Source organism: Canis lupus, chromosome 19 (assembly GCF_011100685.1).
Source record: "Canis lupus familiaris isolate Mischka breed German Shepherd chromosome 19, alternate assembly UU_Cfam_GSD_1.0, whole genome shotgun sequence".
Taxonomy (NCBI): Eukaryota; Metazoa; Chordata; class Mammalia; order Carnivora; family Canidae; genus Canis; species Canis lupus.
Window position 1 is genome coordinate 45,112,197 of NC_049240.1, and position 27,984 is coordinate 45,140,180.

Below are 27,984 nucleotides of genomic sequence, written 5' to 3' on the forward strand. Positions count from 1 at the left end.
TTATTAATTTCAAAGGTAGAATTTAGTGATTCATCAGTTGCATACAACATCCAGTGCTCACTGCATCGAATGCCCTCCTTAATGCACATCACCCATTAGCCCACATCACCCATTAGCCCATCTTCCACCCACCTCCCCTCCAGCAATTCTCAGTTTGTTGCCTATAGTTAAGAGTCTCTTATAGTTTTTCTCCCTCTCCCTCTCTGTTTTTATCCTATTTTTCCTTCCCTCCCTTTATGTTCATCTGTTTTGTTTCTTAAATTCCACATATGAGTGAAATCGTATGGTATTTGTCTTTGTCTGACTGACACTGCTTTTCTATCATCAAAAGATTTTGTCCTCATTCTCTTATCTAACTCTGGAAAAAATGTTAAAATTAAATTGGAAGTTACAGACATTGTCTATATTTTAAAGTTGTTCCAAAATATATTCTTTGCTACCATCCTCAACCACAAATCATCTTTTAGGCTAGGCCTTTTCCTGGAATGAATTTCACATATGTACAAATCTTTATTCTATGTCTAATTCCTGTCAGCTCTAATTTTGAAACAGACTCTGATGTTGTTATCATAATCTCAGAGTATTTTGTATGTGGATCCTATATCCTTTGTGTATAGAGTAAAAGGAGTTGGGCCATTAGGAAGAAATAGCTAGAAAACTGTGATTACAGTAAGTCTCTATATATTCTTACACAAATAGCTTATATAGGTTTAGCCACAGACAGTAAATATATAAAAAAGTAATAAGAGAATCAATCTGAGTGATTCTCCCTAAGACCTTTAAAACAATATTTCTCAAAGTGGATAACATAAAACCCTAGCTATTTGGGATGTTAATACATATTAGGTGTGATATACCTGATTATAGTATATAATATATATATATTATATATATATAATATATATATATACACACACACACACTCATATCACCTTCCTTACAAACAAGTTTCCAGAGAAACATACAGACACATCCACAAAAATAATCAAGTGTTCAGTCTCAATAAATAAAGAAAATTCTGGGCTACACAAAGTAAAACAAGTACTTTACTGAAGGATTTTGAATAATATTTAACATGTTATGTACATATAAAATCCAGTAAGTTTCCATAGCATGCAGAATTTCCTAAATTCGCTTGACTACAAAATGATTTTTCCAAAAATGTCTTATAGAGCTGGTTTCACAAGGAACATATTTTAGGAACTTGTACTGAAGAAGCATTTTTTTAAAGATTTTATTTATCTATTTACAAGAGACATAGAGAGGGAGGCAGAGACATAGGCAGAGGGAGAAGCAGGCTCCCTGCAAAGACCCCGATGTGGGACTTGATCCCAGGAACCCAGGATCATGACCTGAGCCAAAGGCAAATGCTCAATCACTGAGCCACCCAAGTGTCCCTAAAAAAGGGTTGAAGTATAACTATTGTAAATTATTAAGGGACAGAAAAATAAGAAAGGGATAAAAAGAAAAGAAACAAATATTCCTCTTCTTTCACACATGGACACACAAACACACATGCCCAGAAATATCTCAAATTATAAGAAAAACAAAGTAATAGAAGGGGAAATATGGTTAAATCTGGGTGAGATCTTAGCAGTTATGTGAATAAGTTATGTTATGTTATGTTATGTTATGTTATGTTATGTTATGTTGTTATGTTATTTAATCAGAGAGAGAGAGTGCACAAACCAGGGGGGTGTGGCAAGCAGAGGGAGAGGGAGAAAGCAGACTCCCCACTGAGAAGGGAGCCTAATGTGAGGCTCAGTGCCAGGACCCTGGATCATCATCTGTGCCAAAGGCAGATGCTTAACCCACTGGCACCCCAGTTCTTTCATTTTAAATGATTTGCTTAAGGTCATATAGCCAGTTAATGTCAGAGCTAGGACCATATCAACTCACCATTCCTTTTACCCCAATTATTGTGGTGATAGAAACATTATCCAGTGTTAAAATAAATGTACAAGTAACAAGATGTTACAGCCTGAAAAAAATAAAATTATAAATACCATAAACTTAATCAAAACCTGAAATGCTGTATGCTAGTTTTACTACTTTGTTTAATTATGCTCCGACTTCTCACTGTCTTTAGATTTGATGCTAAATTCCTATTGTAAAGATGTCTACAACAGTAAAAACTTTTAATTGTCAAGGAATATGAGGAGAAAAAAAATGCCCATTTTACTTGACAATCCTTTAAGGAAATGCAAAATAAAAAGAAAGAATTAAAGTAAACAATTATATTTATAGTGAAAAATTATATAAATACTAAGTCAGAAATTATTTTACTAGGGCTATTTGCCATAAAACTAATAGCTTCTCTTTTTTTTCCTTCTCTTTTTTCTCTTTCCCTCATTTCCTTCTTTCTGCTCTGACGATAAAGCTTATTAACACAGAAGCACAGGTTTCAGTAATTAGAAGTCATGGATTTCAAAAATGGTCCATGACTTATTTATTCATTATAAAAAGGGCATTTTAACTTTCAAGTTTCAGATTGGTAGATTAGGAAAATCTGCCAAATACTTTGGCCTACTTAGTGTATGGCATCATGATGGGATCATCAAGAAAGCCCAACTTTGATTCTTAAAATCCATAATGATGCAAGCAGACTATGTGAATCTAGACCAAAAAAATACTATGAGAATTATGATTTAAAAATTTTACATAATACCAAGAAAATTTTGTAGAGAAATACATAGCTAGTATGTAAGGTATATTTCACAAAATTCATAGGGAAAAAATACCAAAAATTGAAGCTTAGCACATTGCTAATATTTGCTTTGGTGAGTTTCAAGCATGTTGCCAAATGACAAGAAAAAGTAATTTAGCCCTTTGCAGCCTGACAACTGAACTAACAATGAAGACAAATTTATGGAACAGACTGCTAAGAATATTCTTTTCTCCTTCTTCTCTTCTTTTTACTAGGCATTCAGGATAGTCTTTTATGATTGCATTCTTATTGCAAATCAAAATGGGTACTTACTTCAAAATATAAATTCATCTAATGTTGATATAAAAATTAAGACATAATTTAATATCACTGCCTACAGCATTAAGCATATGGTATCAAAAAGGGAATTCTGAAAGTGCTCTGGCAATGTGTCCTCAGGTCAACATTTTTGCTAATTTTAACTCTCTCTGTCTCTCTTATTTATTTATTTATTATTTAATTAATTATTTATTAATTAATTTAGCATTATATGGATGGCCTGATCACTTTGCTAAAATTCCAGGTCCCAACAGGAATGCACTGTATTAAGTAGCCACACACACACACACACACACACACACACACACACACCAGTCACGTCTCAGAAGAAAGTTATATAGATATGATAAACATAAAATGAGAAGCTTTTAAGAAGTATAAAGAATTTAACAAAACATGTATTTGCTTTTAAAACAAGAGTTAATAAAAATGCATATCCAGGAATAAAGAGTTATAATACCCTTATGGAGGATTTGCTTTAGATTTGTCACAGATGTATTATAGGGAATACTATAAAACAAGTTATTACAAACAAGATTTTTGTTAAGATTTATATTTCCACAAGATACGCTAATCAAAAAGTCTAGATTCTAAGGGCACCTGGGTGGCTAATTGGTTAAGCATCCAATCTTGATTTCAGCTCAGGTCATGATCTCAGGGTCATGGGATCAAGTCTGGCATAGGGCTCTGCATTCAGTGGAGAGTCTGTCCCTCTCCCTCTTTTTCTCCCCCCACCTATGCTCTCTCTCTCTCTCTCTCTCTCTCTCTCTCTTCCTCAAAAAGGAAAAAAGAAAAAAATCTGAATTCTAAATAACTAAACAAACATGTGTGTATGTGAGAGAGAGAGAGAGAGAGGAAAATCTTGATAATTTTTCTTTAAAGGGCTCATAAATTTATGAAAAAATGATGGTCTTAGCCATTTCTCCTTCAGCTATTCAACTAAGAGTTGAATAATTCCTGAACTTTTTCTAATGGAATGGTAGAACCAGAATTGATCAATTTTTGAACAGACATCACCTCTGATGAAGAATGAAAAGGATACAACCCCACATTTGAAGTAGCTGACAGAGTTTCTCAGGGGTTGAGAAATACAAAGAAATTCTGACTCTCTGGGCATATGGGTAGTTCAGTGATTGAGTGTCTACCTTTGGCTTAGGTCATGATCCTGGGGTGTTGGGATCAAGTCCCACACTGGGCTCCCTGCAGGGAGTCTGCTTCTCCCTCTGCCTGTGTCTCCGCCTCTCTGTGTCTCTCATGAATAAATAAATAAATAAAATATTTTTAAAAAAGAAAGAAATCCTGACTCCTTCACTTATTATCATAAAAGGCATCTGGGGCCCTGATAATAACTAAGTATATATACGTGAGATAAGAAACACATTCACCATTTTATGCATTCAAGGACCTAAATATAGGACAACAGAATTTCCCTCTAGAGAAAAAATTTAATCAGACCCAGGAAGGAAAAGGGTTAAAAAGTTCACACTATGTTGTTCTATTTAATCTCTGCACTAAAAATTAATTGACCTCTACTTTAAAAGCTTTGGCTCCAATAGTGTTTAATTGAATTGCCTTAGGATGGTGAGACTCTTTTTTTTTTTTTTTTAAGATTTTATTTATTTATTTATTTATTTATTTATTTATTTATTTATTTATTTATTCATGAGAGACACACTGAGAGAGAGAGGCAGAGAGACAGAGAGAGGGAGAAGCAGGCTCTTTGCAGTCCCCCTGATGTGGGACTCTATCCCTGGACCAGGATCACACCCTGAGCCGAAGGCTGATGCTCGACCACTGAGCCAGCCAAGCGTCCCGGATGGTGAGACTCTAAAAGGTCTGGATCAAGTTGCTCCTATGATCATTGAGATTAGGACCCAAAATAAAACTATAGGCATATACCTTGGGGAAGTCAGAGACTAAGCCCATAAAAGCCAATAGTCATTGAGAAGACTCAGTGCCTCAGAAATATTTAAGATTAACAGGTGAGGCTATTATCTAGACACAGATCAGATCTTACTTAGCCATTCTGCAGACTGGTTTCCTAAATGTCTCTGGTAGTGATCTGGTATAGTCTCTCTGGAAGTTGGCTTTAACTTTGTTCTCTCTAATTCTGTCCTCACCCTTCCCTCCCATCTTACACTTAAAGGAGTCATCTTTCATTGGTGAAACTAACAGGTAAACACAAAATTCAAATATAATGCACTTGTTTTATGATGTCCTAAGGTCACATATCACATCAGAAGGGCTGTTAAAATCAAATGGAAAACTTTTGGAAAGAATATGACACCTTAAAGAATGAGTAAGAGGTGCTTGGTTATAGGGAAGGAGAACCTATGTTCTAAGATAAAGAAGCAGCATATACAAACATACATGAATACGAGAAAATAAAGTATGTTAAAGGACGTATAAGTACTATTTTTAGGTAGAACATATGATTTGAGTAAGGAGAGGTTGGGCAGTTTAGCTGCCTGCAGAGAAGCCAGATTGATGAAGTCTTATTTTAACCTGAGCTAAAAAAGAATCTACATCAAGTGATTCTGCATTGAAGTAATGGAGAATCATGGCCACTCTAGCAGAATTATAGCGATTGGATTGAACATACAAGTCCACGCAGAGTGGACCACTTCACTAGCAATCATTTTAAAAAGGCAAATTAAAGCAACAAGAATGGTTTTTAACCAATAATTATAAAGTTCAAGTTCATAAAAATTCAATATGTTTTTAAATTCAATATTTGAGCATATGTCCTGTAATAAAATATAACAAGGTTCTATGATGATTTATCTCTTCATCATTGTGACACTGTGTGGTCTTAGGATGTTGCTGCAAAGTTCCACAACCATAACCATATTCTAAAGTGCAGACTCGCACGAGCTTCCACTGTTTGGGATCAGCATTTCTACTGCTACAGGTGGATTATTTTGTCGAGATTGTGCTTATATTTCAATAGAGACACAACCTGGTCATTCTTATCCAGCCATATCCTAATGGAGGATGCTTGCAAAGCAGTAAAGGCTATGGAATTCCTAGTTTGGGTTAAGGCAAAAGTGCACATTTCATAATCAAGAAAGATCATTGCTTAGTACCTATTGATACCAAAAGGTAAAGATTTCTTATTAACCTCAAATAATATTTATTTTGTTAATTTCATTTTCTCATCTATAAACTGACAATTACAAACAGTATGCAGATTACATTTTATGATGGTAATGAAGTATATATGTAGAATTTCTTCAATTTTTAAAAATGTTTGTTATAAATTGATTTATATATTTGAGGGCACAATTAAATATTTAGCACTTTTTCCTTGTCCATGTATTTTGTGAATTTGACTATGATATGCCTTGGTGAAGGCTGGCTGTTATTGAACTTAATGGGAGTTCTCTGTGCTTCAATTTTGATGTCCATGATCTTTCCCAGATTAGGGAAGTTTTCAGCTATAGTTTTTTCAAATAAATTTTCTGCCCATTTATCTCTCTCTTCATCTTCTGGAACTCTTATGATATGAAGTTTATTGTGTTTTACTAAGTCGCTGAGTATTCCAAATCTACCTTTGTGGACCATTACCTTTCTTACTTCCTTTTGGCTTCATTATTTTCCATAATTTGATCTTCTATATCACTGATTTGTTTGTCTGCTTCATCTATCCTCATTTTTATGGACTTCATTTGTGTTTGCATCTTGGTTATAGCATTTTAATTTTGACCTCACTAGATTTTAGTTCTTTTATCTCTATAGTAAGGGATTCTATAGTGTCTTCTATGCTTTCTCCAAGCCCAGCTAGTATTCTAATAATTGTTGTTTCATATCCTGGTTCAGACATCTTAACTGTATCTGTATTAATTAAATCCCTGTCTGTGAGATCTATCTAGTATTCTTTCTTTTGGGGTGAATTCCTTCATTTTATCATTTTGCCCAGAGAAGAAGAAAGAGAACGAAGAACAAAAAAAGCAAAAACAAAACCAAACAAAAATGAAATAAAAAACAAAAACAAAGCAAAAAAACAACAAAGGAAAAATAAAAAGAAAACAAGGAAAACAAAACACAAAATCAGAAAACCAAAAGGAAAAAAACAAAACAAAACAAAAAGATACCCCCTCCCAACCCCCCCAGATCCTGGGTGTTTTTCAGCTTTCTTGTTAAAACTCTAGATCCAAAAATAAAATTAATTAATTAATTTAATTTAAGTAGACAAAAATAAAACATATATATGAAAAGTATAGATATAAAAATTTTAAAAATTAATAATAAACATTAAAAGAAGGAATTGGAAAATATAATAAATATATGAAAAATAATAAAAATAAAAGAAATAGGGATCCCTGGGTGGCGCAGCGGTTTAGCGCCTGCCTTTGGCCCAGCGCGCGATCCTGGAGACCCAGGATCGAATCCCACATCGGGCTCCCAGTGCATTGAGCCTGCTTCTCCCTCTGCCTGTGTCTCTGCCTCTCTCTCTCTGTGACTATCATAAATAAATAAATAAATAAAAATTTAAAAAAAAATAAAAGAAATAAAGAATAAAAGTAAAAAAGGAAGCTCAATCCTGTTTTCCCTAGAGCTGAAGCTTTGCAGCCCTCTATCATCAATAACCTTGGTGTGAGCTAGTTGTTTGTTTGCGGGGGGTGGGGGGGCTGCTGCATTGACTCTCAGGCTGACTTGTTTAAGAGGAAATGTTTCTCCACAGCCCAGGGGATGCGACATGTACAAAGCTCCAGCTTCCGTGAGATGGCGCTTTCTTGCTCCCTGAAGGATTTCAGCACTGATGAGTGATGAAAATGGCTGTACCCTGCTCTCTAGCCTCAGACCTGAAAGTTCATATTACCTATTATTCAGTGAGCCCCCACAGAAAAGCAATCAATCGCTGTGTATCTTCGATTTCCATCAGAACTCTGTGTTCACACTGCCCCTCTTGGAGCCTTTTTAATCTCAGGTGTGGACCGAGTTGCAAAACTCCAAATTTTAGGAACACAGGGTGTAAACCCACACTATTCTTCAGGGGAGTGTCTCCCCACAATTGTCAGCCAGTCGCATCAGTAGTCACTCATGGTGGTTTGCAGTTTATAGCAGAAAGCCAACACCAAGACCCACTGCTCTCTGCTGGCTTCTCAGCATCTATGCCTGGCAACAGCATAGCACTTGTTCTTCCTGCAACCCAGGGGATCCTCAGACCACTCTGTCACTTCTGGGATCCTGCCCCTTTTCGCCACCTGAGCACCTTTAATCCAGGCACATCCCCCATGGTAGTGAACCTAAAAGTTCATATTGTGTGCTCCCCCACTTCTATTACTTTGGGGTAGCCTCCCTAAGCAAGCTCCAACTGCACCACCACAACCACAGCTATGTCTCTCCCAAGTGAACTTCCATACCTCCTACCTTCCAAAAGGTGGCCATTTTTATACTTCTACTTATAGACTTGATAGTTTTGTTCTTTCATTTGTTCTCTGATTTCTTGGGTGTTCAGAATAACTTGATAACTATCTAGCTGTTTTCGAGGCTCAGACAAGCTGAGGGTCCTCTTATTCCTCTACCATCTTAACTCCTCCCCTATAGGTAGAATTTCTTAACTTATAAAATAAACGTTCGGTCAGTGTTGTCCAACATGATTATTAGAGAGTTGCTAACTCAAGAGAAGGGAGTAAAATTTATAAAGGACAAATAAAGTGTCAAAATCCCCAAATTATCCAATCAAGGGTTTCATTTAAAGTATTTAGGCAAAGGTTCACATGGAAAATGAGCTAAGACTGACACTGAAACAGGCCAAAAGAAAAGAGAGAGAGGAAGATAAAAGCGAGGCTAATTCAGAATCAAAGTTTAGAAAGAATAAGTAATTCTCTTTTATTTTTGTCCAGGAATATTCTGCTGGACTAGAGCTGAGTTTGAATGGATCAGGACAAGCTGGTCAAGTCCATATTAGAATCCTAAAAGTCATACACAAATATTGCAAAATATTGAAGGATCACGCATAAAAATGGAACAGAAGTATCTACTATCCATCTAGGAGAGAAAAATCTGGTCCTGAATCATCTGGTTAAGAAGGGATTAACTTCCTATTCTTCCTATTTCAATCATCTCGGTGTGCTTTCTCCTGAGGAAATAGCTAGACATGGCTATTTGAATCCCATAATTCTTGTTTATTTGGGGTATCTGTGTCCCTACTACAGACAGCACTTTCCAAGAAAAATCGGAGGAAATACTGAGTTGCTGCAGATGTGCTTTGTGTGAATACTTTGTTGGAAAACCAATTTTGCTTACAAAACACTTCCAAAATTTTCTCCAAAGTCTACAACTTTCAAGCTAAAACACTAGATAATAAATATCAGATATCTTTAAATAAGAAATATAATCTCTAGCATTTTCCCCAATGTGCATTGGTTAATATAATTTATTGAGCATATTATTATCACTCTTCATACTCTCACATTGTTGCTTAGGAGTGATTCTCAATGTTAAAGGTAGGCCTTTGTAAGTGAATACATCAGGATCAAATGGTGGGCCTTTTCAAATGAAATAGCTTTCCACATCTTACCTTGTCTACTTTCCTTCCAAGATTCTTATACCTCTCTTCCATTTAGAGACTGTCTTTTTGAGCCATGGTTCCTAACATTAGTGTACATAATTAGTTTTGGCTTGCTAAAAAAAAAAAAAAAAAAAAAAAAAAAAAAAAAAGTCGAGACCCACTGGAGCAGTGGGGTATTTAGCAATGACTAATAAAGTCAACCCATGGGAACCCTGGGTGGCGCAGCGGTCTAGCGCCTGCCTTTGGCCCAGGGCGCGATCCTGGAGACCCGGGATCGATTCCCACGTCAGGGCTCCCGGTGCATGGAGCCTGCTTCTCCCTCTGCCTATGTCTCTGCCTCTCTGTCTCTCTCTCTGTGTGACTATCATAAATTAAAAAAAAAAAAAAAATGAAGTCGGACCCAATTCAAGCCTGTAGCCAGTACTCATTGTGTGCTGTTACCCAGTTTCTCACTGTCCCAATTTCCCCCTCAGCATAAGAGGCATAGTTAGGTTTTCCTAATGCATATAGTCACTTAGTACGTTCAATAACTCATAGATATTATTTGTGGTAGATTTGGGAGGTTATTTGAAAGTACCAGTGTTTGTCTTTCTAACGTAGAAGAAAAAACATAAGATTTAGTTGTCACATCTCCGCCTTCGTTTTAGTCATTCAGTATTGTCTAATATATGAGTCCTGTAGCTAAATTTTATCTATTACAAAACAGGAAGTGCATACAGAAATGTGGTATGTATACAACGAGGTGAGATAGAAAATACAAATTTTAAACACAAATTATTGCACTAAGCTGTTTAAGTAAATCATCATGCAGATTTTAAATGCAAGTCAGTTTGACCTGTAATAATTCCTTTTCTCCTCATTGTCAATTTAAAAAATAATAATTTTTGTTTTCAAAAAGAATTCTTTCCTCAAGGTAAATTCAGAGAAAAGCATCTACAGAAGAGTGGATAGTGACAGGTATTCAGGCATACTCCCAGCAGTTCAGTATTTTTGTTTATAAAGTACAAGAGAGATTTTATATAATTATACATGCAAGGAATATTCCAACTTCATTGTCAACTCAAAAACTGTCATGGTGAATGAAGGGCCCACCATATCCAATGGCAGCTATTCTCTGACAAGTTGATGAAATGCATGGTTTGCAAGCAATGACAGAGGAACCTAGCCCTGCTCACACCTCTGCCCCACTCCCATCATTAAATTACTTCCACACATTTAATCACTTTTCTACAGTGACTGAAATTGCACAGCTTAAATGTGCCTTTGTCAAAATATATTTATTCTAATTAAAAGATTTCCATTGCATTTATTATTTATGGTTCAAAATGAATGTTCTATTTAGGATTTCAGTGAATTACTTAACAAAAATATCTTTAGTTTTCTAGATTTGCCAAGAAATGTCTTTTAACTCAAATGCAATCTAAGCTACAAATTATATTCTACACATATTTTGATGTGTAATTGCTTGACCATACCCAGATTTACTAAAATAAAAAAAAAAAGTTGTTTTCAAAATACATATTACAGAAAAAATTACTTCTACTAATAGAGCATACTAAATGTAGAAAAGTTGCTTAAGTAAACCTGGAAAATAATTTTACCTGGCAACTTAGTGAATATCTTAGCTATTTGACTGCTAATATTCATTCCTTTTGCTACAGACAAATACATTTGAATTAGTTGAAGTAATCATTAATATGGCAGGGACTGAACCTTTTGTTTGAACAGTTTCCAACAGCTGGCTCAGCCAATGAATGAAATACTCAAATCACACAGTGGCACTAGTTGTGCAGGCACCACTTATCATTTACTATTTATTAGGAATTATCATTTTCCAAAGAATCCTTGACAATAGCAATGTCTACCACTTTCACTAGGTATTTTGGTTCAGTGTCACAATAAATAGCTTTTGCAATTGTTTTATTTATGCTAAGGGGATTTTTAAATCATTGGATTCAATTTGCTAAACATTTATTTATGTTCATTCAACTATATACAATCATACCTTTATATTCCATTTTTATAATTTTTGCTACTGATTCATTTAATATAATCATACTTATTACATATTACATGATATTATTTTTATGTTTAATAAAATTAATAATCAATCATTTTAATAGTATGCCAAAAATATTAATGAAATATAATTATTGAATCCAAACTGCCAAACGTTCTACATCTGAAAAATACATTTATTCTATCACAGCACTTTTTTTTTGCTTCTTAACTTGACTGCACATTTTTCTTTACTTTTGTACCAATTTTTATGTTAGCAGCATTGGCAAGAATAATTTTTATTCTGTAAATCATAAAATAAATGGACACATCTTGAAATTCTCATGCATACAGATTCTCCAGGTACAAATAAAATTTATACTCCTATGTTAAAGGGGTGGAGGTCAGGACAGAGAGAGAGAGAGAGAAAGAGAGATTGAGAGAGCAAGCACCCCCTTAAAAGAAAGAACTAATGTGTGTATCTGTGTAACGATGTGATTTAAATTTACAGTAATATGCAGGAAGTACAGTTGTTAGTTTGCAAATTTCTGGCATAAGAAATCAAAATAGATCAAAATCACAAATCATTCTTTTGGAAGATACATTAAAATTCTGATCTGCTAAGAAAAAAGTCAACAAACACAGGTAGTTGTTACCAATTAGCATAAATCTAATAGTTTTAAGGCATTTTAACAAACACTACAGTTGATGAGCTTATAATTATCAACTCTGTTTCTTACTTTTTAAAACTCCCACCTTCACTATCACATTGTGAACTATCACTCAGTGGCAAATTATAATTCTCATTTAGGTGACACTGTAATAAGCATTAAAGAAGAATTAAAATTAACTCCATAACTTACTACTTACATAAACAGTGAAACCATGTGTGTATGTGTCTGTATATTCAAAACAGGGAGTGGATACATTTATATAAGTACATTCATATTTGCATATATAGGTTTCTCATGCCAAATACTATGTTAGAAAAATCTAAGAATCCTGTTAACTGATCTATAAATGAAATCCTTAAAGGGCAACATATAATATGAGTTGAAATACTCACTGTGGAAGGATTGAAGAATATTGATTGTCCACTCATCTATTAGTCTTCCTGTTTTTGTTATCTGGATACATTTGAGCTGATTTGAAGATTCTCTTGATTCAATCCAACAAATCATGTCTTCATTATAAATAAAATCCAGAGTATGAATTTCCTTTCCATTGACTGAGCTCAGGGTTGCCATTTTACTTCCATTAAGATAGAAAACTTCAATTGTTTCAGAATTTGCAATTAAAAGCATAGGCAACCTATCTGTAGGTTCTGGAATAAAGGAGAAAGAGACATGAGTTCAATAAGAGGCAATTTTTTTTCACACTATTGCATTACTTACTAAAAACTTATTCCTATATTTTAACGTATCTCTAAAATAATAAAATTGCTGGCAAAAGTGTTTACTAATAATTCCCTATAGGAGAGGAGGCAAAATGATAGAATAGTAGGGGTCCTCAATTCATCTGGTTCCACAAACTTACCTAGAGAACTTTCAAAACATCCTGAACACCTACAAATTCAACCTGAGATGTAAAGAGAGCACAGCTGGAATGCTAAAGAGAGAAAAGTGATAGCTTCTGACATGGTAGGAAGGCAAAGAAAAGAGGTGGGGAGAGGAGCCATGGCAAGCCCAGCAAACTGGGCCCAGAAGCAAAGCCAAGCTGAGGCAAGCCTGGGCACAAAAGCTGAGCCCTGGCCAAGTAGGAACTTTAAAAATCCACAGCTGAGTCTTCCCTGACTGAAAAGTGCTCAGCAGGGAAATAGGGCAAAATACCAGGAGGGGCAGTGAAGCCTCAATATTGCTGGAGACACAATAAGAATAGGGGCACCCAGGAAAAGGCTCATTGCAAATCTCAGTCAGATTGTGGTAAAGGGCTGGAATGCTGCAACTCTCTGGGGCATTCAGGAGAAGCTGGCTGGTTATCCTGGCAGGTGCTGGAGCTCCCTTGACCCTAGAACCTGGTAATGGATGGAGGTAGCTGTCCTCCATTCTCTTTGGGGGAGATAGATCCCAGGAGCACAGGTCCATCTGCACAGGGATGATGATCCACAGGCACTGAAGCAGACAAGCCTGGCTATCCACCATGCCCTTCAAGAGAGGCAGACCTGGGAGAGCACAGGACAGTGAGATTCTCCTGTCACTGGGTGACCTTCAATTTATGCAGATCAGTGCACCTGTGTCTGCCCACAGGAACATCTAGGCCATTGTGGACTGGAAGACTGTGTTTTGGTACTCATGGGAAGCAACTGGCTCCAGAGCTGAAGATCTGCCCACCGCCATTTTTAATTTTTTTTTCCTTCTTTTTGCCTTTCGCCTGGAAGAGTCAGAACCTCTAGAACAAAGGCTGCAAAGAATAAACAGCTCATATGAGCCCAGCACCCAATAAGAGAAGGGGCAGGTCTGCCCCGGCACAGACACCCAAGAATCAGTACAACAGAAGAGACTGCGGAAGAATCAGACTGCAGGAGAACTGCTGGAAGAATAAGGGAAGACCAAGTTCACTGACCAAGCAGCACTGGAAAGTTCCAGGACTGAGGGAAAATAGTATATAGAACTAGAGGTTTTTTGTTTTGTTTCTTTTTTTACAATTTGTTTATATTTCAGGTTAAAATTTTCCAATATTTTTTATCTTTTCCTGCCTTAACTATAATATTTACAAACTCTTCATTTTTTTAAGCTTTTTCCTTTTTGACTTTCATATTTCTACAATTACATGTCTTAGTTATAAATTTCATTTTTGGATTCCCTTCAATGTATTCAGTTTAATTTTGGTAGATGTACAAGTAATGGGTTTTTGTTTTTTGTTTTTTAATTTTCTGTCTTGTTGTGTTTTATAATGGTGGAACTCAGTACCTTCTAACACATGGACCAAAATACACCCAGAACCAGGTGGAACACCTTGTTGGTTCATTCTGTGAGACTATAATCTCTTTCTTACCATTCTGCTTCCCTCTTTTATCTTCTTTCTTTCTTCTTTCTTTCAATATATAAACATATTCTTCTTTCGTGTTCTTTCGTTCTTTCTTCTTCCTTCCTTCCTTCCTTCTTTCTTTCTTTCTTTTTTTTTTGTGTGTGTGTGTGTGTGTGTGGCCGATGTTGGGTCTCTATATAAGTTTTTCTGGTTTTTATAAATTTGGGACTGAGCATCTGCTAACATACAGAACAAAATACACTGATAACCAAGAGGATAACTCTCTATGTCCCCTTGGGGACACTATATTCTGTCTCCACCAGCACTTTCTCACCACCCACTCATTTTTTTGTGTTTTTTGTTTTTGTTTTATTTTTAATTTGTTTTAAAATTTGTTTTTCACTTTAGTGCTCCTTTTATTTTCTTCTGTTCTTCTTTTTCTTTTATTTTCTAGTCTCTGAAATCTTCAGAATTACCTAGGGTCTATTTTACGTAGGTCATGGTTGATATTCTTGACTGTTTGCTCATACAGCCACTCTGCACTGGACAGAATGACTAGAAGGAATAATTCACAAAAGAAAAAAATCCAGAAGTAATACTCTCTGCAACAGAATTGCTGGATGTGGATTTAAACACAACATCAAAGATACAATTCAGAAGTACAATTATAAAATTATGGGTGGCTCTGGAAAAAAAAATCATAAAGGACTCTAGGGATTCTCTTACTGCTGAATTAATTTCTAATCAGTCCAAAATTAAAAATACTTTAACTGAGATACAGTCTAAACTAGATGTTCTAACTGCTAAGATTAACAAGATCGGAAGAGAGAGTGAGTGACATGGAAGACAAGTTGATGGAAAGGAAGGAAGCTGAGGGGAAAAAAAAAAAGGAGAAAAACAAGAACTCACAAGGAAAGGCTTAGGGAAATAAATGATAGCTTGAGAGGGAATAATATTCATCTTATTGGGATTCCAGAATATATATATATATATATATATATATATATATATATATATCCACAAAGTATATTTGAACAAATCATAGCTGAGAAAAGGGATCTGGGGAAGGGAACAGGCATTCAGATGGAAAAGACAAAGAGTCCCTCCCTCATATCAACAAAAAACGTTCAACACCTCAACATTTAATAGTGAAACTTGCAAATTACAAAGATAAAGAGATAATTCTTAAAGCAGCTTGAGACAAGAGATTCTTAACTTACAAGGGGAGAAATATCAGATTAGTAGCAAACCTCTCCACAGAGACCTGGAAGGCCAGAAAGGGCTGGCAGGATGTATTCAGGGTACTAAATGAGAAAAAATGCAAACAAGAATATTTTATACAACAAGGCTCTTATTCAGAATAGAAGGAGAGATAAAGAGCTTCCAGTATAGACAGAAACTGAAGGAATATGTGACCACCAAACTAGCTCTGCAAGAATTATTAAGGGGGACCCTGCAAAAGAAAGAGGAAGCCCAAAGAAACAATCCACAAAAACATGGACTGTATAGGTATCACGATGACACTAAATTCATATCTTTCAATAGTTACTCTGATATAAATGGACTAAATGATCACATCAAAAGACATAGGACGTCAGGCTGGATAAAAAATCAAGACCCATATATATATGATGTCTACAAGAGACTCATTTTAGACCAAAGGATACCTCCAGACTGAAAATGAAGGCGTGGAGAACCATTTACCATTCAAATAGTCCCCAATGAAAGGTGGGGTGGTAATCCTCATATCAGATAAATTAGATACCAAAGACCATAAGAGACAAAGAGGGACAATATATCATACCTAAAGGGTCTATCCAAAAAGAAGACCTAATAATTATGAATATTTATGCCCCTAATGCGGGAGCAGCCAAATATATCAATTAATAACCAAAGTAAAGAGATATCTACCTAATAATACATTAATAGTAGGTGACTTCAACACGGAACTCTCAGCAAAAGACAGATATTCTAAGCAGAGCATCACTAAAGAAACAAGGGCTTTGAATGATACACTGGATCAAACAGATTTCACCGATATATAACAGAACATTCCACTCTAATGCAACTGAATACACAGTCTTCTCAAGTTTACATGATTAGGATACCAAAAGAGTAGTATTGTTCCCTGCATATTTAGGCCACAATGCTTTGAAACTAGAACTCAATCATAAGAAGAAATTTGGAAGAAACTCAAACATGGAGGTCAAAGAGCATCCTACCAAAAGATGAATGGGTCACCAGGAAATTAGAGAAGAATTAAGGAGTCATGGAAATTAATGAAAATGAGAATGTAACCATTCAAAATCTTTGGGATGCAGCTAAAACAGTCCTAAGAGGGAAATAGATCTCAATCCTCCCTTTAAAAATTGGAAACAAACTCAAATACACAAGCTAACCTTGTACCTAAAGGAATTGGAGAAAGAACAGCAAATAAAGCCTACACCAAGCAGAAGAAGAGAGATAATAAAAATTAGAGCAGAAATCAATGAAATAGAGACCAGAAGAACTGCAGAACACATCAACAAAAATAGGAGCTGGTCCTTTGAAAGAATTAATAAGATAGATAAACGCCTTGCCAGTCTTATTAAAAAGAAAAAAAGACTCAAATTAATAAAATCATGAATGAAAGAGGAGAGATCACAACCAATGCCAAGGAAATACAAAAGATTTTAAAGACGTGTTATGAGCAACTATTTGCCAACAAAGTAGGCAATCTAGAAGAAATGGATGCATTTCTGGAAACTCACAAATTACCAAGTGTGGAACAGAAAAAACATAAAACCTGAACAGGTCAACAGCCATTGAAGATACTGAAGCAGTCATCAAAAACCTCCCAAAACACAAAAGTCCAGGGCCAGATGGCTTCCTAGAGGAATTCTATCAAACAATTAAAGAAGAAATACCTATTCTACTAAAACTGTTTCAAAGGATTAAAGGGAGGGAATACTTCCAAACTTCTTCCATGAGGCCAGCATTACCTTGATCCCAAAACCAGACAAAGATCCCACCAAAAAGGAGAATTATAGACCAATATCCCTGATGAACATAGATGCAAAAATTCTCAACAAGATACTGTTTTATGATCTAACAGTACATTAAGAGGATAATTCACCTTGACCAAGTGGGATTTATCCCTGGGATTCAATGTTTGTTCAACACTGGTAAAACAACCAACGTGATAGATCACATCAACAAGAAAATAACAAGAACCATATGATCCTCTCAATAGATGCAGAGAAAGGATTTGACAAAATACAGCACCCATTCCTGATTAAAACTCTTCAAATTATAGGGATAGAAGGAACAGTCTTCAAAATCATAAAAGCCATTTGTGCAAAGCCAACAGCAAATATCATTCTTAATGGGGAAAAATTGAGAGCTTTTCCCCTAAGATCAGTAATACGACAGGGATGTCCAGTCTCACAAATGCTATTCAACATAGTACTAGAAGTCCTACCCTCAGGAATCAGGCAACAAAAAGAAATAAAAGGCATTTAAATTGGTAAAGAAGTCAAACTCTCCATCTTTGCAGATGATGTGATATTTTATGTAGAAAACCCATAAGACTCCACTCCAAGATTGCTAGAACTCATACAGTAATTCAGCAATATGGCAGGATACAAAATCAGTGGCATTTCTGTACCCTAACAAAGAGACTGAAGGAAGAGAAATTGAGGAAGCAATCCCATCCCATTTACAGTTGCACCCAAAACCATAAGATACCTAAGAATAAACTTAACCAAAAAGGTAAAAGATCTATATTCTAAAAACTACAGAAAACAAATGAAAGAAATTAAGAAAGATGTAAAGAGATGGGAAAACATTCCATGTTCATGGATTGGAAGAATAAATATTGTGAAAATGTCTATGCTTCCCAGGACAATTTACACATTCAGTGCAATCCCTATCAAAATACCATGGACTTTCTTCACAGAGTTGGAACAGATAATCTTAAGATTTGTGTGGAATCAGAAAAGACCCCAAATAGCCAGAGGAATATTGAAAAAGAAAACCAATGCTAGTAGCATCACAATGGCTAATTTCAAGCTGTACTACAAAGCTGTGATCATCAAGACCACATAGTACTGGTACAAAAACAGACACACAGATCAATGGAACAGGATAGAGAACCCAGAAATGGACTCTGAACTCTATGGTAAACTCATCCTCAACAAGGCAGGAAAGAATATCCACTGGAAAAAGGATAGTCTCTTCAATAAATGGTGTTAGGAAAATTGGACAGCTACATACAGATAAATGAAACTGGACCAATCTCTTAACTATACACAAAGTTAAATTCAAAATGGTTGAAAGATCTAAATGTGAGACAAGAATCCATCAAAATACTAGAGGAGAACACAGGCAATAACCTTTTTTAACTTGGCCACTGCAACTTCTTGCAAGACACATATATGAAGGCAAGGGAAACAAAAGCAAAAGTTAACTATTGGGACTTCATTAAGTCCCAAGGTTTTTTCATAGAAAGATTCTGCAGAGCAATGGAAACAATCAACAAAACCAAAAGGCAACCTACAGAATGGGAGAAGATATTTTCAAATGATATATCAGATAAAGGGTTAGTATCCAAGATCTATAAAGAACTTATCAAAATCAACACCTAAGAAACAAGCAATCGAGCTATAAAATGGGCAGAAGACATGAACAGACATTTCTCCAAAGAAGACATAAACATGGCCAACAAGCGCATGAAAAAATGCTCCACATCACTGGCCATCAGGGAAATGTAAATCAAAACCACAATGAGATACCACCTCACACCAGTGAGAATGGGGAAAATTAACAAGTCAGGAAACAACAAATGTTGGAGAGGATGTGGAGAAAGGGGAACCCTCTTGCACTATTGGTGGGATTGCAAACTGGTGCAGCCACTCTGGAAAACTGTGTGGAAGTTCCTCAAAGAGTTAAAAATAGAGCTACCCTATGACCAGCAATTGCACTACTGCGTATTTACCCCAAAATGATATCATTATCATTTCACTGATAGTGAAATGCTGGGACACTTGATCGCAATGTTCATAGCAGCAATGTCCACAGCAGCCAAACTGTGGAAGGAGCCACAATGTCCTTCAACAGATGAATGGATAAAGAAGATATGGTCTATGTATACAATGAAATATTACTCAGCCATCAGAAAGGACAAACACCCACTATTTGCTTCAATATGGATAGAACTGGAGGGTATTATGCTGAATGAAGTAAGTCAATCGAAGGACAATCATCATATGGTTTCACTCATACATGGAATATAAGAAATAGTAAAAGGGATTAAAAGGCAAAGGAGGGAAACTGAGTGGGGAAAAATTAGAGAGGAAGACAAACCACGAGAGACTCCTAACTCTGGGAAACAAACAAAGGGCTATGGAAGGGGAGGTAGGCAAGGGGATGAGGTAACTGGGTAATAGGCACTAAGGAGGGCAGGTGATGGGATGAGCCCTAGTGTTATATTGTATGTTGGCAAATTGAATTTAAATTTTAAAAACAAAGAAAATAATTAAAAAATAATAGAGTTTATGCAGAGAAGCCCTAAAAAATAATTCCTATATGTGCTTCATTAACTATATATATTTCAGTTCACTTCTCTAAAGAAAACATAGTCTACTGAACATTTGTATTCTTAGTTGCAATGTGTTGTGTAAATGCTGTTTAGTTTCACTGTTGATAAAGTAAGTTTCATTGTTGATAAAGTAGGTTCGGTGAGTTGTTTTTTGTTTTGTTTGTTTTTATGGGGGGAGGTTTGTTTGTTTCAACAATGAGGATGGTTCTGGACTGACCTCTCCATATAGTTTTATAGTCTTCCCTTGTGAACAAGGGCATGCTTTTTTGAGGTGGATGTATGAAACAGAAATGGATTTTCTGGAATGGAACATGCAAAGCCCATGGGCCCATACAAACAGCACCTGTAACTTCAGCCATACTGACTCACTGACCAACTCACATTCCCTTAATGCCTAGATTATGATTACTGAGCCATTTCTTTCCATGTTCCTTCTCTACAGTCAGGAAAGTAAGATTGTAGAGGTAAAAGAAACTTGCTCAATATCATTTTTAGAATAATTCATCTTTGCTTGTGTTAGTATTAGTGAGTTTTTGATGAATTTCAATACCTGTTAAGATTTAAAGGTAACAGTAAAGTTTCATGTAAAATTAATATTGAAAGAGGTTAGCTATACAATCATAATCAGAGTAGATTTTTTGCTAATTAGGATATAAGAAAATTTTGGAAATCTTTGATTCCTCTTTTTTTCTGTGCTACATACAAAGTATCAGTAAGTACTCTTTGATTCTGATGCTAAACATATCAGTAATCCCACTTCTTGTCAGTGATTATTACTACCAACCGGCTCCAAGCTGCCATCATATGTCAACTAGATCATTCTAAGAGCCTTCTAACTGGTTTCTCTGCTTTCATCAGTGTCCTCCTCCTCTTTACTCTATCTCAACACAATAGGCAGAGTTATACCTGTAAAATGTTAGTGTCAATCAAGTCAATCTTTTGCCCATTTCCTCAAAAGGCTCCCATTCCAATCAGAGTAAAAATCAAAGCCTTTATAATGGCCGCTAAAGCCCTCTATAATCTAAATTCATTACCTGTTTGACCTCATTTCCTTTATCTTCTTACTACTCTCACCCTTGTCATCTCCCTCCAAACACCCTGCCCTTCTTACTGTTTCTTGAACAACAAGCCAAATAAGCTTCCATCTCAGGGGCTCTTCCTTGCTCCTAGAGTAATCACCCCCATATATCAGAATGCCTGACTTACTTGCCTCCTTTCGGGTATTATTTTAATGTAAACTTTCTGGTGAAGACTTCTCTAACCCCTTTACTTTGTGAGAATTGCAAGCCCTACAAATCAGGTTCCTTGTGTTTTACTCAGAACATTATTTGGATTTTTATCCCCTAAGAAATTAACCCAATTGAGGCATAAAATTCTCTACCTTCAGAAAGACACTAGAAGTTTTTGACTGAATAAAAACATCAAAACAAACAACAAAAATCCTCAATGAGATTATAAAATTAATTAGCTCAACAAAAGGAAGTCTCAAAAACTCTGAGATCATCTCCACGATAAAGAGTTCTCTAAGAAGAATTTGTAAAATTGTGAATTATCTCTGCTTGACATAACCTTGTCAAGGGACCACATCATAGCTTGGATAGCTAGTTGGCTTCTCTCTTAACTTCTTCAAGCCATCTTGAATTATGTAATGACTGCCTTCGCCTTTCCCTAATTTGGAAGTCCAGATCTGGTCCCTTTTCAACACTCCTAGCTCTATTGTTTTCGAGTTGATCTTAGCACTTTTGAAACATGCTGGATCATAGATTTCTCAGGTTATGAAGGGATCTTAGATGGCTGTGTTATCAGGTTAACAAAGATAAACTGCCAGTCTGTTGGTACTTACCGTCTTCATTTGACAATTGAAACTATCTTTAGTGAAATCGACTCACCTAAAAAGTGAACCACTAATGAAAGCTTCTTTGCTTCCAAGCTTTATGAGAAGTCCAAATGTAGACAATAATTTTGTAACTGGCTACTAGTCAGTAAATGTACTTATGTAATAAGCATTCTTTGGAATGAGGCTAGAATATGAAGGAACACCAATTCCCCTTAGAAAATGAGATGAAAATGAATTAATGGTCAACACAGACAATGCTTACTTGACATAACTGATCAATCTATTTGATTTTTGTAGTTGCTTTTTGAGTGAATCCGTTGACTCTTCTAATACAAAACATTAGAACTACTGATTTTATACCTTCTGATAAACAGAAAAATAAAGTCAGATGCTTCATAATTGGATGTAGTTTGATTTGATAATGACACAAAATTCACATGACATACTGGAAGAAAGATACTTGTTAGTTATAATGTGCTTCACTGAAATAATACTTATGAGTCTAAGATAATTATTAACTATGATAATACACAAATAACATAAGGCCTACTTATGGGGGTAGGAAGAAGCCTGAGAAACACAAGAATCCACAAAATAATCAGGCTAAGGATATAAACCTTTTTTTTTTTTGTTTGTTTGTTTTACTTCATGAAAGCCTGCATAGATAATTTGCCTCAACCTCAACTATGTCTGATTTCCAGTGTGCATCATTACCTTGAGTTTCTACATGTCAGTGAAAGAGTACCATTAGCTTGGGTAATGAGGATAAAAATATGACCAGAATAAACATGATGTTCTTTAAAAAATGTCATGTTTAGAGTCAGTGGACAGTCTTCCCAAAGGAATAGTTGGAAAGTACATTATATGACTTTAGTCAAAGGAATATCTATATCAACACTTAGAAGTAATAAATTCTAACTTTCCATATAGAAGAGTTCAAAGCATAAGAAAGCATTCAATGAATATTCTAACTTAGAGAATGAAGACTCAGCTTGAGTAAACCTCCCCAACAGGCTGTCAATCGAGTCATGCTGGGGGAGGAAAATTGTCCTCATCTTCTTCACCATTCACCATATGTCAACAGCATTAAAAATAGGTATTTTCTCCCCCTAACAGTTAGGAAGATGTGTATTTATGCTCTGTATGATCTGAAAATATTTTTCCTATCATATATGTTATATTAATCAGTGCTACAATTTTTGAAGACTGATTAGGAAACTGTGAATTAAAAAGAGAAACTTGGAAGCACAAAGAAGCTCATCTAACTAGATTCATAAAAATGCCTATTTAAATTCCAAGCCACTATAACCACATCCTTGCAAATATATCCTTATCCTCTCATAGTCAAGAATATACTAAATGTATACGTATATACTTTAACAATATGATTTTGACAGATGGCTGATGCTAAATGAGTGTTGTCAGAGTGAATAAAACTTATTTTTAAGATTTCCTTTAAACTTCTTTTTCTTCCATTTAATTCTAAGAATATGAGTTCAGCTATTTCTTTTTACATAATTAGAATTTTGGATTCAGGTATTTACAAAAAAAATAAGCCTAATAAATATTTGTTAGAACAAATGTATATACATGAATATATATATAATGTGTATATATATATATATATATATATATATACATGTTTATTAATTAGTTACATTGTGTTCTAATTTCCCCGTAATTCTGAACATTTATCTCCCCTGAATGAAGTTCAGTGTTGAGTCAAAGATCATTTATCTCCACTGAATGAAGTTCAGTGTTGAGTCAAAGGATGAAAAAACAAAAGACAAAAGAGTCTCAGGTTCAACTGGATAAGAGTTAAATAATGACTCAGATGTAAAATATATAAAATGAAGAGTCAGAGTAAGACAATGTATAAAAAAAATGTAAAAAAAAAAAAACTGCTCAGCAGTTGAGCACCTGCCTTCAGCTCAGGGAGGGATCCTGGAATCCAGGATCAAGTCCAACATTGAGTTCCCTGTGGGGAGCCTGCTTCTCCCTCTGCCATGTCTCTGCCTCTCTCTCTGTGTCCCTCATGAATAAATAAATAAAATCTTTTAAAATATAAGTATTGAGCTAAGTAAAAAAATGCATATTGCTATAACTCTGCTATAATTTATCTTAGCACTACTTTTACTGTCACAACGTATTTATGCTAAACTATTATTTGTATGAAAATGCTTTGTTTATTGTATATTTATTTTATTATTTAGTATTTATAGGTTGAAGGTATCCAACTAGAATCTGAAGGAGATCAGTAAAACATATGCCTTCAAGAAAAATATAATCTAGCTGAAAGATTAAGATGTATATACAAAGGTCTATATTTTTTAAGTCAAGTTTGACACCTTTTATAAAAGATAGATAGTGGACTGTGTTTCAAAGAATGGTTAGCTGTATCTTGTTATGGTCTGAATGTTCATGTCCCCCCAAATTCATATGTTGAAATCCTAACCCCCAAAAGTGATGGTATTAAAGGGGGAGGCCTTTGAGAGAGACTTAAGTCATGAGGTGTAGCCTTCATGAATGGGATTAATACCTTTTAAAGGAGTCTCCACAGAGATGCTTAGCCCCTTTCACCATGTAAGAATACAGTAGGTCTTTGACCCAGTAGTCCTCACCAGACCATCCTGGCATCCTGATCTCAGACTCCTAGACACTGGAACTCTGAGAACTAAATTTTTATTGTTCATAAGCCACCGAGGCTGTGATATTTTGTTACAGCAACACAAATAGAATAAGAATTATCTGTTTAATAGTGTCAAAAGTTCCTTAATGGTAATGGCATTTTATCTCAGCTTTGCCTTAACAGAGGAACAGATATTGAAATGTAGGGATGCAAATGCAGGTGGAACAAGTGGTTTCAATGAAAGCATAGATATTGGAAAAACTAGAATATGTTGGAAAGTTAGTGGTCTCAGTTTTCAGTTTTCTGGATGGTAGAGTATGTATGAATGGTGAAATACTTCATAATGACAGTAACATAGCTAGCCCTTTTGAGTATATCTTAGGAGTCAGCTACTATAATGCATGCTTTGTATTTATTAGTTTATTCACAACATATCTATTAATCAGGTGCTAATATTAACCACATTTTATAGATAAGAAAATGAAGTTACATAGAATTTAAGCAACTTGCTTAAGATCTCATTGCCGCTTAGTGAAAAGAACTGGATTCAAACAGAGCTTACAATAGGTGAGAAAGTATTTTGAGGAAAGACGGTAAAAACAGGTCATTGAACATCAAGATGATAAACTTATTTTTAATTTGGGTAATGAGAAACCAGTGTACATTTTAGAAAGTATAATGTGATCAAAACTGTGCTTTAAGATCAAAGCTGGAAATGATTCTTAAATACTATATGGGTGAGTAGAATATAATGGGTGGATTTCCCACTGAACTTTTTACATTATTTTCACTTTTACTTTTAAAGTAGTATATAGTATAATTCTGGGGTGCCTGGGTAGCTCAGTTAGTAAAGCACCTGCCTCCAGCTCAGGTCATGATCACAGGGTTCTGGCGTCAAGCCCCAGTCGGGCTCCCTGCTCAGTGGGGAGTCTGCTTCTCCTTCTGCTCCACCCCCACTAGTATGCTCTTTCTGTCTGTCTGTCTGTCTCATAAATAAATAAATAAATAAATAAATAAATAAATAAAATCTTTTTTTTGAAGTGTTATAGTATAATTCTGTCCAACAGTAAGGTAATAAATATGTAAAAGTCTTGTATACATATTGCATTGGTGGTAGCACTCTGGAGTGACATTGGAAAGGAGTTAGGGGAAAGGAAAAGGTTCCTGTTTAGATTGTTCCTGTTTAGATTGATGCAGTGCAAAAAGAAAGAATGGCCATGTGTGCTAACATTCCTATTGGAAGCTGACATCATCAGAAGAAATGTAAGCCCCAGACAATACTCAGGACATATTAGGTTCTACATTGTATGAATATACACTGTTATTTAATCTTATTTTTAATTGTGAAGAAGGCAATGCAAATTAAAAAAAATTGTGGGACATTGGCATTGGATATCTGGATTACTGATATAGAAATGCTATTTTAATTTCTTTGAAAATAGCTAATAAAAACCTAAAATAGGTGGTTTTGACTTCCTCAGTAGAGATGGATTCATGTAATGAAGTAGAAGTTCTAAATTTTATAGACAAGGAGGGATATGGAGTCCAGACTATGCAGAAATTTTAGAGTTGGGTGATGAGGAAAATAAGTGTTATTAAAAGAAACAGGAAAGAAAGTGATGATGATAAATTTAGTGTTGGCATATTATTAGCATAGTGTCGTGTTTTATAATCTTATCTTTGGCATTATAAAAATTCATCAGGTAACCTACTTATCCACCTGCATTACGATAGACTTCTAAACAGTTTTAACTTTTTGTTATTTACACTTTATTACTGAAATGCAAGTATCTTCATTTAGAATATATTTTGATTTGAAAGGTGGTGATTGAAAAGCAATGAGATATTCTGTTTCTGAGGAATAAGGATAATTTTACAAAAACAATTAAAGTCAATAATATTGCACCATGCACACAAAAAAGCATTTCATTTTGCAAATGACCAGCTCTCACAATTTCTTTGTTTCTTATAGAACTAGTCTATCAGAGCAAGGAAGTATTTCTCCTATTATCTGGAAGGCTTTACTTGGCACATGTTCAGCATTCGATAAATGAATGACACATGGAAAAATGCTTGAACAGGGAGTCTCTAATGTTTCTAAAGGTATTTCACTGAATTTTCACACTTAAGAATGATAGTGTATTCTAGTTTCAATAAGTAAAATGAGATAAATAACAGTGATTTTCAATCAGGAAAGTGAAAGAAATTGATAACTAAAGGGTTATACCAGTAAATTTCAAATGCTCAAAGGATAATTTATTCAAATTTTAGGTTATTACATTAATATTAGAAGTAGCAGATGGTCCAGGGATGTCAATTAACATAAGTTACTGAGAGGTGGCTACTTTTAAATCTCTTCATCATCTTTCTAATTATAGGAAATAAGAACTACTTTAGCTATAGAAACACTTTTTTTAAGATTTATTTATTTATTTATTTATTTATTTATTATTTATTCATGAGACACAGAGAGAGAGAGAGAGGCAAAGACATAGGCAGAGAGAGAAGCAGGCTCCATGGAGGGAACCTGATGTAGGACTTGATCCCAGGACTCCAGGAACACGCCCTGGCCCAAAGGCAGAGGCTCAACCGCTGAGCTACCCAGGCGTCCCTAAAAACACGTTGTTGTTGTTGTTGTTGTTGTTGTTGTTTTCTCAATCTACACATGTCCTTCTAAGTTATAAATTGTTAATCATTGACTTGAAAACATAATATATATTGGATCATTTTAAAATTGCATTTAAATAACTCCTATTCATAAATAGTTCTTGTTTTAAAGGTTGAGTCTATTAAAAAAAAAAGCCACATTTAATTCGTCCCCGAAAAAGAAAAGACTGTTTTAGTTATTTGCATGTTTATTCATTTAACAAATATCTCTCTGAACATGGCTAGCTTATGCCAGGTACTGCTCTAGATGCTAGGGATGTAGCAGTTAACGAAACTATAAAATCCCTGTTTTCAGAGAGCCTACATTTTAGTGAACAAAGCAGACAACAAGCAAACAAACACCATTTAATATTGTTTGCACTAATAAATTCTATGAAGAAAGATAAAGCATTGATAGTAAATGGGATGCAGGCTGCTTCTTAAAGAGAGTAGTCCAATTCAGAATGCTCTTAAAAGTTTGAAACAAACAGTTTGAGAGAAATAATGGAGTCAAGGATGACTCCAATCTTTTGCCTTGAACAACTGGGTGGAGGGTGACATATACTACTGTCTGAGGAGAGAATCAAGACTTTGCGACACAAAATGTTTGTTATTCCTGTTAAATTTTCAGATGAGATATTGAATTGGATTTTAACATTCAAATGAGTTTGGTGCTCAACAGAGAAGTCAGGGCTGATGATGAAAATTTACGAGCCTCAGTCTCTAGATGTTTTATAAAACCATGGAAGAGGCTCTATTTTTAAAGCTGTGATACAGTATGAGAGTACTTAGGAAATCAATAAAGGAAGAGCTGTCCAAAGAACTG

The 27,984-nt window shown here is 35.2% G+C and overlaps 1 protein-coding gene across 1 annotated transcript in view; it reads right to left on the reverse strand.

The window, feature by feature from the left end:
* Positions 1-27,984, reverse strand: part of LRP1B (LDL receptor related protein 1B) — a 1,959,891-nt gene that overhangs the window by 1,003,163 nt on the left and 928,744 nt on the right. Inside the window, exon 6 of the mRNA XM_038565111.1 lies at positions 12,568-12,825. Within this exon, the coding sequence (XP_038421039.1) occupies positions 12,568-12,825 (258 nt within the window). The remainder of the gene's footprint in view (positions 1-12,567; positions 12,826-27,984) is intronic.